The sequence below is a fragment of the Sinocyclocheilus grahami genome, unplaced genomic scaffold, assembly GCF_001515645.1.
Source record: "Sinocyclocheilus grahami isolate Dianchi unplaced genomic scaffold, SAMN03320097.WGS_v1.1 scaffold165.1, whole genome shotgun sequence".
NCBI classification, from domain to species: Eukaryota; Metazoa; Chordata; class Actinopteri; order Cypriniformes; family Cyprinidae; genus Sinocyclocheilus; species Sinocyclocheilus grahami.
In genome coordinates, this window is record NW_015505344.1 from 870,827 (window position 1) to 885,642 (window position 14,816).

Below are 14,816 nucleotides of genomic sequence, written 5' to 3' on the forward strand. Positions count from 1 at the left end.
GTAATAAATATTTTTAAAATATGTTAAATATTTATTTTGTATTAATTTCATATATATTTTAATTCAAAAAATATAATATATAAATTAAATAAATAAATAAAATGACTACAATACACTCTCCAAAAAAAAAAAAATTACATTTAGGGACACAACAGCTTATCACTCGGGCTTACACTTAAACGGACTACTTTGTACATATACCTAATCTAAGGTACTAATATGCACCTATTAGGGATAGATAAGGTACACTGCAGAAATGTATAGTATGTTCTGGTTTAGATAGGTGAGTGTGTGTTAGGATGTTGTGTACTCACAGCTCTGAGGGAGAGACGGTGCTCTCAGGTGGAGGTGTGTGTGTGTGTGTGTGTGTGTGTGTGTGTAAAGATAAAAACCACAGGAGAAGTGAACTAGAATAGTTCTCTTAATCCAGAGACAGCAAGGCTTCTGTCCACTTACTCTGATCTGTCCTTACTGTTCTGTGACCTTCATCCAGTGAGCCGTAGTGAGGCAAGTTGGGGTATTGTGGGTTTGTGCTGCAGTATGGAAGGTTCCCGGTGCTATCAGACCGTCCCGTCCCACTGCTCGGTATGTGGGCGGCACTCAAGGGGGGCATCCTTTTCCTTGGTCCGCATCTCCGCTGGAGAAATGGAGTCCTATCATCGTTTGCTGGGAATGTGTCTGGAAACCGAATTAGCATCGAGGAGAAGTATGTCTTCCTCATACATCCTCACCTTCCTCTTTCACTCTGGTTTGCTTCTGATGCAACTATAGCTAAAACATACTTCAGCGTTATTGCAGTGAGATCTAGAGACGTGTGATGCTTTAGTGTGTGTGTGTGTGTGTGTGTGTGTGTGTGAGCTGCGGTGTTAACTGTGTCAGATGCTCTTAAAGAGGATTTAAATGGCTGGGTCAGATTGGCTGCTTCATTCATCATTGTGGCTAATTTGCTTGTGAAAACAGAAATGCCAGAGCAAGTTTGATATTTCATGTTTTTTTAATTGTTTTGCATATTCAGCTTTGTTTGTGTGCATGAACCTCTTTGAGCTTAAAAGTGGAGGTCAGTAGTCAGACTCAGTTTCTATCAGACATGAAAGAAGACAACGAGCTGATAGCACAAAGTCAAAGAAAAAATATATTTATGTATGTTTTTATTTTATATATATATATATATATATATATATATACTGTATATATATATATATATATATATATATATATATTATTTATATGAATTGTGTTGAACACATTATGATTATATTATTTTGATTATTATGAACCATAACAAAGTAAAAGAAAACATAACACACACACACACACACACACACACATATATTTTATACTAATACATTATGATACCTTTCCCTTCTGGAAACATTTTTAGACTAAATCCACACACATATGCGATTAGTTCAGAGGCCAGTGTCCTCAAAGTCTCCCTCGAGAGCCCCTTTAAAGCATGCCAGCGTAATCAAACGCACCTGTCCAGACTGGGTCAGACGTAGAAATGTTTATTTTTATTTATATGAATTGTGTTGAACACATTATGATTATATTATTTTGATTATTATGAACCATAACAAAGTAAAAGAAAACATAACACACACACACACACGCACATATATTTTATACTAATACATTATGATACCTTCCCCTTCTGGAAACATTTTTAGACTAAATCCACACACATATGCGATTAGTTCAGAGGCCAGTGTCCTCAAAGTCTCCATCGAGAGCCCCTTTAAAGCATGCCAGCGTAATCAAACGCACCTGTCCAGACTGGGTCAGACGTAGCTTCACACAGCTGTGTAAAGGATGTGAATCCTGTGCGTAGTGGTTGTTTTTACACAAAAAGTTCTGAATTAGGCCAGCTGGCTTACTCAAAGCTGTTTTCATCATTCATTCCAATACAAAATGATTCGGAGTACTTTCTGTTTGCAGAAAAACGCCTCTACACTTACAGTCCAAACACTCTCTCACTTTATAATGGCTTGTTTGTTGCGTGTCCTGCGTTGTTCCAGGTGACAGGGTCTATGATATTAATCATTTTAAGGGAGTTTTTGTTGTTCTGGCCAGATACAGGATCCTGTCTGACATTCTGATTTGTATTCATGTGTGGCAGCTTCCTTTTCCGTAGGGATGTGGATCGAGAGGGATTTAGATACTGTATGCTGGAATTTTGTTTTGGAATGCTCAGTTTTGTGTGAACTTCAAACAGCTCACATTATGATTTTATTTAGTAGTTCACCCAAAAATTAAAATGTGATTGTTATTTACTTAAGGTTTTGCAAACCTGTATGACATTCGTTCATCTATGCTGCACAAAAGAAAATTTTCTGAAAAATGTCTCAGTGTTTTTTGTTTTTTTTGTCCATATAATGAAAGTCAATGAAGGCCAGTGTTCTTTAGACAACCTTTGGGCATCAATTTTGATAAAGATAAACAGAGGACAAAATTGTCTGTCAAAAAACATAAAATATTATATATTGATATTTTTTCTGCTTTCACTGACATTGATTGATTGATTGATTTATAATTATTTCCAGAATTTTGACCCTTTAAATGCCAGTTTGTTTACATAATGCCACTGTTTTGCATAAGCAGAAAATGGGAAAAAGTGAAAATGTTTCATGGGGTGTAAAATAATTAAAAAAATTTAAAAATAGTAAACAATCTGCCAACAGAATGAAAGCATATTAACAAAAATGCATGAATTTATGCTGAAATGGCATTAGGATTAAATATTGCAGTTTGAATGGGTTTCGGTGGAGACACTATGTAACTTTTGTTTTGTATCTAGTGTAAAATAGATTCATGAAAGGAAATGACGGTGAAATAATAAAATTCCAATGAGAAAATTCACATTTTTTGGCAAAATTTATGCTGTTCTTAAACCAGCCAAAATGATAAAAAAATAAATCAAATAAATTAAAAATAAATAAAAAAGACAAATCTGTCCCTATAAGGACACACAAGGGTAAAAATTTCTTCAAAATATTTCTTGTGTTTTACTGAAGTAATAAACTTGTACAGAATGACGAGGAAATTATGATTTTATATAATAAAATTATATATATATATATATATATATATACACACACACACATATCGTTTTTTTGTTATTGAGTGAACTTTTGTTTTAAAACAAAAAATATTACAAAATAATTTAAATGAGGATTGTTTTCCTTTTTTTCCCCAGTATAGGCAGCATCAAGGCACATGCATTGTCCAAGCTGTATTGCTTTGAAATAGATGCCTAGAGGAATGTAAATGTTTGTGTGTGGGTGTATGTGTGAGTGTTGGGAGCTCTGGGACTTTTCCCGCTACTTTCAGTGATTTCTTTGGGGGAAATATGATAGATTGTGGGTCTTGCCTGCCATAAAATATTGAGATCCCATTTGTGAACAGCAGAGCCTTTGATAAAGCTTTACTGCAACCATTGACATTATTAAGCTCACAGGGCTTTGATTTTATGATTATTTTATTTTGCTGCCTGAGACTCAATCGTTCAGCCTTGTCTTGAGATTCCTTTGTCATACAGCAGTACTAATTTATAAAGATCAAAGGGAAGCAGAGTGGGACAGTGGACTGGATGTCCTGTGGACACCCCTTAAACGTCTGCCATTGGGATTCAGACAGGCTGTGAAGTGAAGCTCTTGTGTCGATTCTGTTATAGTCGCTCAGTGTGTCACGGAAGAGCAGGTAGAAGTTTCTCAGAGTATGCACTGTAGGTGTTCAGAACCACTTTGAGACCCCCTACGGCTCGTGATCGAGTTCCAAACTGGATTTGTTTACATGATATGCAGCAGTGTCCGCTGTTTGACTGCAACCCTTGATGCATTGACCCCAAATGAAACCATTGGTATGCTTCAGAAAAAGGAAGATGAAACCACTGAGAGCTGAGCTGTGGTTTTTCTTCCAGCAGCTGATGATTGAATCCATTACAGTTGGCTTCACTTAGTTAGTACATAAGGGTGCTTTCCATACCAGTGGCCCTGGAGCAAGAGGTGTCAAGGTCAATGACCTTTAAGACTGTCCACAGGGCAGTGTTTTAATAGTGGCACAGATATTTGTCAGCCTAAAAATGTCATAAAGACATGTCACATTCTTTCAAATATACTCTTAATATTGGTGTATATTTCAAATAGTTTTGGGTAAAAAACATTTTATAGCATTTATAGTCATTTAATGACTAAAAAAAGACTTGATGTAACAATGTCATGTTGTTTAACCATCGTAAATAGTAATTCCAAGTAAATATTAATTCCTTACACCTTAAATACATGTAAGTGTATCTTAATTATTAAAAAAAATAATAATAATAATTACAAAATATTTTCTTGGTAAAACCACACACAAAATCAGGATTTATATAATATTTAGAAATACATTACATTTTTTGTATTTAAAATGTATTTCAATTCAGAAATTAAGCATGTACTCAAGTAATTGTATGCATGTATGATTTAATAATAATTACAAATATTTTTCAGTGTACAAGTTTTTTTTTTTTTTTTTATATCATGAATGTCATTAAAATGTCATTACATTTTTGGGGGGAGTCACACCACATGGTATTTCTCAAAAAAAAAAACATACACCCAGTATACACGCATACATAAACATTATAATAAGATTATGGCAAAATATAAACTGCAACATTTTTGTGTATTGGGATTTAAAATTCTATCTATCTATCTATCTATCTATCTATCTATCTATCTATCTATCTATCTATCTGTCTATCTATCTATCTATCTATTACTTAGAAGAACAATTGGATCAAATTTGTTGTTGTATCAAAATTAATTAAATTAATCATTTCATTTCATGTTATTATTTTGTTATTTAGAAATACATTAATTTTTTACATTTAAAATGTGTTTAAATTCAGAAATTAAAATGCTTATAAAAGCATGCTCTCAAGTCGTTGTATGTATGATTTGTTTTTCAAAATATATTAATCTGGATAAACAATGAGCATCATGTCATTGACCCATCAGAATACAATCAGGTCTTGTTGGCTTTGTTACTATTTTTTCTCACCTGTCTTATGCTGTATGGCCTTTTGGACACTAACAGAAGGCTTTTTTCAGATCTCCACCCTCAGGCTCCCTCGCTCCTCTCATGCCTCTCAGCTAATTTTGGTCACAGTGTCCCCACTGCATGTGAATGCAATCAGTGTTGAACAAAGTGTGCAAGTTAGTGTGCTTAGCAATTGCAATTGTAAGTGAGTTTAACATATTTATTCTGACATCCTGACCCATGCTGGGACAAAAGCAAGTATTGTGGTGGGGATGGCACAGGTGATTGACACTTGATCATCTGACTGTTGAACTCTTGCTAATGGGCTGAGTGATTAACGAGCTCTGTAATTACCCAGACAGATAGGATGAAGTCACATTCATCATCCCTTGGTAACCAGATACTCTGATTGGGTATCAAGCCTCAACAACAGGCCTGAACAATCAACATAATGCTTCTTATAAACGTGCACAGTGTACCCTATTGAAACAATGACTTTACAGAAATGTAGGTGTGTCCTGCTCTTTATGTGACCATATAGACCAAAATATGTGGGATTCAGTTCTCCGTTGAGCATTGCAGTTTTGTAAACTGGTGCACGATGGGAAGGAAAGGCGCAGAAAGGCCATACAATGCCTTAGCTGAAAACACTAATGTTTGGGGAAATGCTTCTGCTTAGTACATAAACTTAGTTGTTCTCTCAGGCTGTTCAGGGTCAGTCCAGCTGGACTTCAGAACATTACTTTTTTTTCTTTTTTTAAAGCTTTGCCGCATGAAATACATCTTACTCAAAACTTCCTTTTCATCTATACCACCTCCCCCCCCCCATCCAGATGCTCACTGGAGACTTTTTGCTAGAAGCTGGTAGGTTCTCTCAGTTCTCCATGGAGGAAATTCTTTTAAAACAGAGTTGTGCAGCTGGAAAAAGTGAGTGGAGACAATAAAGAGTCTTTCCACAAATATCAACCTCTCTCCATTTGTTATGCAGCTGCATTCAATGCAACTGAAGAGATGTGATTAATGGTGGGAATCTCTGGATGAAGTGGTTTAAAGGGGTCATATGCTGCGATTTAAATTTTTCCTTTCTCTTTGGAGTGTTACAAGCTCTTGGTGCATAAAGAAGATCTGTAAAGTTGCAAAGACTAAAGTCTCAAATCCAAAGAGATATTCTTTATAAAAGTTAAGCTCGTTCTAACACGCCCCCACATACCTACTTCACTATGTGGGAAGATTTGCATAACGCCGCCCAAATGTTCATGCAAAGAAAGAAGGCGTAACTTTTATTCTCGCTGTAGTATTGTTGTTGCCGCCACCATGTCATAAAGGCGCTGTGTGCTTCGTAGTGAAGGGCGAAACTACTTTGTTTGGTCTTCCAAAAGAGGACGATATCTGCTTCGTCATGCCTGGAGCTGATGCTTAAGTCCGTAACTAACAGCAGGTTTGCTTTGGGGTTTAATCTCTTGGCATGCTGACCATCATCTGCCCTGCTACAGAAAACCTGCTTCTACATAGGGAATTTAATGCTTAATAAAAAAACAATTATGATGTGGTGTTAGATCAGACGTCTTTGTTCTTACTAAGGCCAATGACATTATGTCTTTAATTGATTCTTCCGTACATTTCTGCCATAACTGACATTCACCACTGATAAGCTACAACTAAATATTGTAGAAACTTAATTTGCTGTAAAGTTGCTTTGCAACGATTTGTATCATTAAAAGCGCTACACAAATAAACTTGAACTTTAATTTTACCCTTGGTAAAAAGCTGATTTTTTTTCCAAGTGTACAGTAATTCATATCATATCTCACACAAGTAAACGTTCTTAAAGTGAAGAAATTGGTTTATTATATGCAATTTTATTTTGTTTATCTGTATATTTTATTCAAAAAGATAATTTTAGTTAATTTGAATAACACTTGTTAGAATTTGAGAGGCAATGATAAAACCACTATAAAGATATTTTTAGTTTCAGTTGGCTTTGGAAACATTTTTTGTTCAAATCTATTTTATTTTAAATTTGATAAAACTAAAACAATTAGTTAAGTGTAAAAACAATTAGTAGTAAATTAGTAATAGTAGTAGTAGTAGTAGTAGTAAAATAATTAGTAACTAAGTATTTTTTTAAAGACATCTCTTATGCTCATCAAGGCATTTATTTGATCAAAAATACAACACTAAAAAACAGTAATATTGTGAAATATTATTACAATTTAATGGTTATACAAATAATGGATTTCTATTTAAATATACTTTAAAATATAATTTATTCTTGTGATGCAAATCGGAAATTACTCCAGTCTTAAGTGTCACATGATCCTTCAGAAATCATTATAATATGCTGATTTATTATCAGTGTTGGAAACCTATGATACTTTTTCAGGATTCTTTGATGAATAACAAATTTAAAGGAACAGCATTTATTCAAAATATAATTTTTTAAAGTAATAAAAATAAACAAATCACAAAAAAATCCATATCATCCATCTATCTGTCTATCTGTCTGTCTATCTTGCTTGAACAGACAGGTTTAATTTTAGTCTTTACTATCACTTTTTTATCAATTTAACACATACTTGCTGAATAAAAGTATTAATAGTATTAAAAAAAGAAAAAAAAATACTGACCCCAAGTTTTTGAATGATAGTGTATATTGAACAATAGTGTATATTGTTTTCACACACACAAAAAGAAATTGTAAGATCAAACTGGAATGTATGATCCCCCTGCATGAATGTGCACATGTTTTTTTATTTTGCCAATGTTTTAAAAATATATGTTGCCTTTTTCTATGTAAGTAGATTTCAGCACAGTATGTTTTCAGTGTTTGATTTTTCTGTCGGTAGGAGTGGTCCTGTATGATCCGGTCACGGTGACTTTCCTCTGGGGACGTCTTTGGCTTCTTATTGTAGATGTCAATGGTTGCGACTCCACAGCCAGCTGATAACATCTGGTTTTCACATGCTCCTTGACGCACATTGTTCTTCCTGTAGGACACACTCGACAAGGATGTGTGAGCGCTTGAAAATAAAAAAGTACTCATTTCTGTTGTTCTGCGGTTTACGGCACGCTGCCTGTCAAACATTGTGACTATATTAACTTCAGCTAATCGGCTTCAGACTTACACCAGCACATCCTGAATACATCCCCAAAATTTCCCCTGAAAAACAGCAAGTTTCCTCACAAGACTTAACAGGGTCTGATAAAGAGAAGTCAGTGGTAATGCAGTCTTTTGTGTACGTGTACAGAGGAACTTTTGTTCGTCTACAGACTTCATCGGGCTTTAGGGTGACCCTCAGTAGATCAGTAGAGAATAGAAGCACTCGAGCGCTCTTTTGTAAAGCCAAGGGCATAAAAGAATGGCTTGTTTGAAGGAGCGGATACAAACCAGAGGCAGTGTTGATGGCTAAAGGTCATCTCTAAGGAAGCAGCTGTACAGACGGTCAGTCTGAGGGGTCGGGCCACTGATGCACTTTGTGACTTACCGATATCCCGAATGTGATTTTTGCAAATTATATGCATGTCGCTGTGATTTCTAATGCTCCTGTGCTTTCTTCTCTTTCCTCACAGATGAGATTATGCAGCAGGAGATCAGGCCGTTACTGGCTGTCGACATAATCGAAGAACTTCACAGGCAGTTTGCGCTTCTTTCAGGTGAGAAATGGAAATGTCTGTTTGCTCTTTAGGTTGGGATAAAAAGGCGTGTTGTTTTAAAAAAAAAAACGCTATCTACTTTCCTTCTCTATAGCTGTTGGTGGTGACTTTGAACTTTGACCCTTTCTCGTTTGTGGGTCTGGTTTCTGAGACGGCGCTTAATTGATGTTGATGCACGTGCAAATCACATCCACTCATGTCAGTACTGTCGTACAATTCCCAGCCCTCCCATTTCCTCTGATGCTCATTAGCGCTTACAGTCAGAGAAAACAGACTTTCATTTTCCCGTGATCCCATGATAGTTACACTGACGGGAGAAATGAGAGAATATTCCAGCCATAAATGTTTCTTACAGGCCATGATCATTTTTATTCACGATGAGCCAGTCTCTGTTACTTGAGTGAAAAGACCCCCCCAAAAAAATCTTCATAATGCACAATATATCGATTCCATGTTGATTATCTGACAACATTATATATTTTTCAGTTTATTGGTATTGGTCGATTTTGGATATTTAACTGTGCAAGCGCATTTTTTATTTAATTTAATAATTATAATATTGTATTAATTAAATTATAAAATAATTCAAATATTTATTAAATATTAATATTAAATTATACAATAATTTAATCATTTCTAAAATTAATTTAATAACACTTGACACAAATCTCTAAATGAATATCCATTTCCATACTGTACATTATGATGTTATGATTCATTTTTAGTGTTTAATTTATACATAATAGTATGGGATGTTGATACCAGCTATTTGTCGCTTATTAGCATTAAAAAAATCCTTGTAAGCTATCATTTTAATATTGCTACATCGTGACAATACATTTTAGTGGCTTCCAGAAATCTCTAACATATTCGTCGCCACATGGATGATGCTAGATAAATCTTTGATGGTACATGTGACCAATGAAGTAAAAGTTTTTCGTTTGTAGATTGTGAGTCTTTTATTTAATTTGCTTGCATTGCATTAAGTCGGCAAGATCAGACTTATTCTTATAGTTTGATTTAATGAAACCATTTATTATTTTATAGTTTCTCATTAAATTACCAGCCAATTTATTTCATTTAACACTTACAGTTTTTTTTCTTAAACTTCTTTGTTTGCCAGCTCAGGTCTTTAACCACTAGGCTACGCCACAGCCCTGCTTTCTATGTCTCAGATGAAAATGAAACAATCAGGCAACTGCTCAAGCTGGTGACTACTGTTTGCAACATATATAAAGTGAATTTGACTCTATTTATTATTCATTTTAACCATCCTTTGTCATTAAGTTGCCAAATGGTACTGAAGCAATGTTAACTGTACAAAACAATTAATATTAGCCAATAAAACAGCAGTGTTTACCGCTTTCAGCGCACACAGAGCTCTCTGAAAACAGGGTGGAAAAACGCACACGCTGAACTGATGTAAGTGGGAGGGACCTTGTAACTACAGACTCGCTGCTCCTTGGAGAGCTTTTCCATTCCTTCCCACCCCAGTCAGATCTCCTGAGGCCTGGCCTGCCTCCTCATCTGCCGAGACACCTGCACCAGCCATCAAAACTGCACCAGTTGGGCCATCAGAGATTTAATAGAATAGACTTCAAATGTGTCTCGTTCACTAGCGAATAAGAAAGTCAGAAGCGACGCACCAAACAATAAACCTGTCTGATCAAGCAAGACATAGATAGATAGATAGATAGATAGATAGATAGATAGATAGATATGGATTTTTTTGTAATTTGACAATAAATTATTACATTACATATATAATTATATAATATATATTATGTATATATTGCTCATCAAAAAAACATCCATATTTTGTGAAATATTATTAAAAATATAAATATTATAATTATATTATAAATATATAAATATTATTAAAATTTAAAACAACAGTTTAACATTTTATAATACTTTAAAATATAAATTATTCCTGTGATGCAAAGCTTAATTTTCATCAGCAATTATTCGTCAGCCATCTAGTCTTCAGTGTCACATGATCCTTCAAAAATCATTCTGATTTATTATCAATATGCTGATTTATTATCAATGTTGGAAACAGTTGTGCTATTTCTTTTTTTAATCTGTGATTCAGGATTCTTTGATAAGTAAAAAGTTAAAAAGAACAGCCTATTCAAAACAGAAAACTTTTCTAACAATGTCTTTACTATCACTTTTTATCAATTTAACACATCCTTGCTGAATGAAAGTATTTATTTCTTTAAATTCTTTAAAAAAATTACTGATCCGAAACTTTTAAACGGCAGTGTCTGTGTGTGTGTGTGTGTATATATATATATATATATACACACACACACACACGTGAAATATAGAAATTCAATATATAAATGTAATAATGTAAAATTGCTATAAATATTTTTTATTTTATTACTTTTTATTTATTTTAATTTTTAAGTACATATAAATATAAATGTAACATAGTATAAATATATAATAATATAAATATTATATAAATAAATTATGATATGTTGTTTTTACCTCTGAGATTTTTACATTTTGTGAAGATTTTCTGTTCTTGCTTTGCAAAAGTCCCAGAGCTTAGGTGTTGTTGATGGTTGACAGGGTTTCATTTTATGGTGTTCAGAGCAGTTTTTAGTATGTTGCTATGTGGTATTATATGTGTGTATGTTGCTAGATATGGCATTATTAGATCAAAAGAAAGAAAAAAAATGTGCTACAGATGTGAGTCATGCTATTAGTCATAATAATCAAGTGAAATCATTTGACCACAAGGCGGGTGAAAATTTTCCAGTGAAGTTGTAGTTCCAAATAAGTCACTGGATGTGGACTGGGGGGGTTGTGGTTTGATTTGCGTATGGTAAATATAAATGGAAAAGAAGCATGCACTTCTTTATGTCTATAGTTGGAGACTATTAAAAGAATCACCTATACATCACCCAGTGAAGCGTTGTGGCTTCTAAAGTCTAAAAATGGATGAACATGTGACCTTTGAGTGATCTGCCTCATTACTGCAAACAAACACATCTTTCTTCAAATTTCCCTCAGGAATGAGCACAATGCACAAGAAGAATCCCTGTTAAAGAGGCGATTACATATTCAGACTAGAGAACAGTTTGCTAAAATGATATGAATTATTTAAAAATGACGCTGTTATCGGTTATCAGAGGAATTCTAAAGATATGTCATTATTTAAAGACGTTAAACTGTGTGAACTATACTGTCTCAAACACAATTGTTGATGAAAATGTGACAAAAATGTAAAATATTTCATTGTCCCTACCATATTAAACTGTATTAAGTCAAATTAAAATGTAGCTTACAAGTATACGACTCAAGTCATATTGAAACTGCAGAGTAAAGTGACGTGACATGTGAAGTGACATGACATGTGGCCAAGTATGGTGACCCATACTTGGAATTAGTGCTCTGCATTTAACCCATCCAAAGTGCACACACACACTGTGAACACACACACACTGTGAACACACACCCGGAGCAGTGGGCAGCCATTTATGCTGCGGCGCCCGGGGAGCAGTTGGGGGTTCGGTGCCTTGCTCAAGGGCAACTCAGTCGTGGTATTGAAGGTGGGAGAGAGCACTGTACATTCACTCCCCCCACCTACAATCCCTGCCGATACGAGACTCAAACCCCCGCAACCTTTGGGTTACGAGTCCGACTCTAACCATTAGGCCATGACTTCCCCAATTAGGGGAAGCTTCATAACACAGAATATGTGAGCGTGAAAATGTATCAGATTTATATAGTATGTAAAAAAGCTTGTAACCAGTCAAAATTTATTTGGGTTTTTGTCAGTTTTTTTTAAATAGTGTGTTAATCAGATTATTTAGGAATGTGTCAGAACTCAATGGATATCTCTGATTCCACTGTTGCCCTCTTGTGGTTGAAAGGAGGTGGTTCTTATTTTCCTAAATGAAATGCATATACATTTAAATATCTTAGGTCAAATAAAAGTAAAAATGGTGTGATGAATACTTGAGAATCATTTTAAGGATAATGTCAGAAGCAAGACATGTAAGAGGGTTTTTATAGGTAATGGCCTAGTTAAAAAAAAAAAAACTATGTAGGTCAGAATGCTCTCACAGCCTCACACCTGGTTTCTGCTGCATGCATGCTCACTCAGTGCGGGTAGTTTCTGTTGAGGTGTAAATGGTGCATAGAAACTGTGTGCTGGTCATGACACCATTAAACCAAACTGCAAAAAAAAAAACAGTCTGTGAACATAGTCATGCAGGGCTCCTCTTTTATTTGAGAATGTTTATATATATATTTTAATGTAAATATATTATACTTTTAGAAATATAATAAATTAGCAAATATAAATATATAAATACAATTGCCAGAGTGCCATTTAACATGTAAAAAAAAATCATACTCACTAACATTTTTGCAGGAGGAAGAGGAAAAGATGGATCTCCCATCATCACCTTCCCAGAGTTCTCAGGATTTAATGAAGTGTCTGATGAGGATTTTGTTAATGTTGTCAAATACCTGACCAGCATACCAAGGTGAAACCTCATTTATTTTTCTAAGGCTTATTGCCATTGGTAATGAGCTTCAAAATGTGTAGTGAAAGCAGCTGCAAGAACAAGCCGTTTTCTGCTTGATTTCTGTCTGATGGTTTTGGTTTTAATGCCTGACCTGTCTGTTTCTGTCCTTCATCTGTCCAGCATGGATGCTGCTAGCATTGGCTTCATCATCATCCTGGACCGCAGGAAGGACAAATGGAACTCAGCAATCACTTCTCTGGCACGGATAGCGGTTCGTATAGGCTCTTGCTGAAGCTTTATGAAGTTAACATGACATTTATAGATACAAGCAAAAAGAACAAGATGTACAATCGATAGGCCTATCAATTGAAATCAAGTTGAACAAGCTAGGTCCAGTTGGACTATTAAATGACGTTATATTTTTCAATTGATATTTTTCTAATTTTATGTATGTATGTGTGTATGGATTTTACAGTAAGTGTTATTTAACAAAAGTGTTATTGTAATATTAGTAATATTTATTTATTTAGTGATTTAAGTTTTGCAATTTAATAAAATAAAATAATATTTTGAATAACATATTTAATAACAACAACAACAATAATAATAATAATAATTATTATTATTATCAGAGGGGGTTACCTGTTTTATTTCACATGTTCCATTTTAAACTGTCTTAGTATTTTTATGTCCTCATTTGCTTCAATGGCAGCAGCACTTGAGCTTTATTATTAATTTTAAAATACTTTACTTTTATATGTATTACAATTTTAAATGCTCATTTTTATTTGACTTTTTATTTTTTTACATTTGTTTTTTTACAGTTTTTTAATTTGATTTTACAGTAAGTGTTATTTAACAAAAGTGTTATTGTAATATTAGTAATATTTATTTATTTAGTGATTTAAGTTTTGCAATTTAATAAAATAAAATAATATTTTGAATAACATATTTAATAACAACAACAATAATAATAATAATAATAATTATTATTATTATTATCAGAGGGGGTTACCTGTTTTATTTCACATGTTCCATTTTAAACAATTTTAGTTTATTTTTAAATGTAATATAAATATTCTGGGAAAAAAAACAGGTGTTGAAACCATTTTCATTCAGAAATGGCTAGTAAATTTCACAAACAATTAAAATTGTAATAACAACAACAACAATAATAATAATAATAATTATTATTATTATCAGAGGGGGTTACCTGTTTTATTTCACATGTTCCATTTTAAACAATTTTAGTTTATTTTTAAATGTAATATAAATATTCTGGGAAAAAAAACAGGTGTTGAAACCATTTTCATTCAGAAATGGCTAGTAAATTTCACAAACAATTAAAATTGCAAAAAAAAAAAAACAGCACCAAAAATATCTACTTACAGTAAATGTACTTCTATAATCTCTTTTTTATTTACTACTTGGAAAAGTGGGCTATTTTTTTACTTGTATATTATATACATGATATATTATACCTTTATAAATATTATATGATATCTTTATAAATATAGTTGTCACACCCCTGGACTGTCTGTCTTGTGTTTTGCTCCCTATTACCCAGTTTTTCCCTTGTTGATTATGTTCGTTGATGCCAGGTTTTCCTCGTTTTGTTCTACTTAAGCCCTGGTTTTTCCTGTGTCCTGC

At 33.7% G+C, this 14,816-nt stretch overlaps 1 protein-coding gene across 1 annotated transcript in view; it reads left to right on the top strand.

Annotated features, from left to right (window-relative positions):
• Positions 1 to 376: 376 nt before the first annotated feature.
• The window catches only part of LOC107593150 (guanine nucleotide exchange factor DBS-like), a 54,935-nt gene continuing 40,495 nt past the window's right edge, over positions 377 to 14,816 (top strand). Inside the window, exons 1-4 of the mRNA XM_016282757.1 lie at positions 377 to 706; positions 8,593 to 8,676; positions 13,070 to 13,184; positions 13,347 to 13,437. Of these exons, the coding sequence (XP_016138243.1) occupies positions 541 to 706; positions 8,593 to 8,676; positions 13,070 to 13,184; positions 13,347 to 13,437 (456 nt within the window). The 5' untranslated portion in view covers positions 377 to 540. The remainder of the gene's footprint in view (positions 707 to 8,592; positions 8,677 to 13,069; positions 13,185 to 13,346; positions 13,438 to 14,816) is intronic.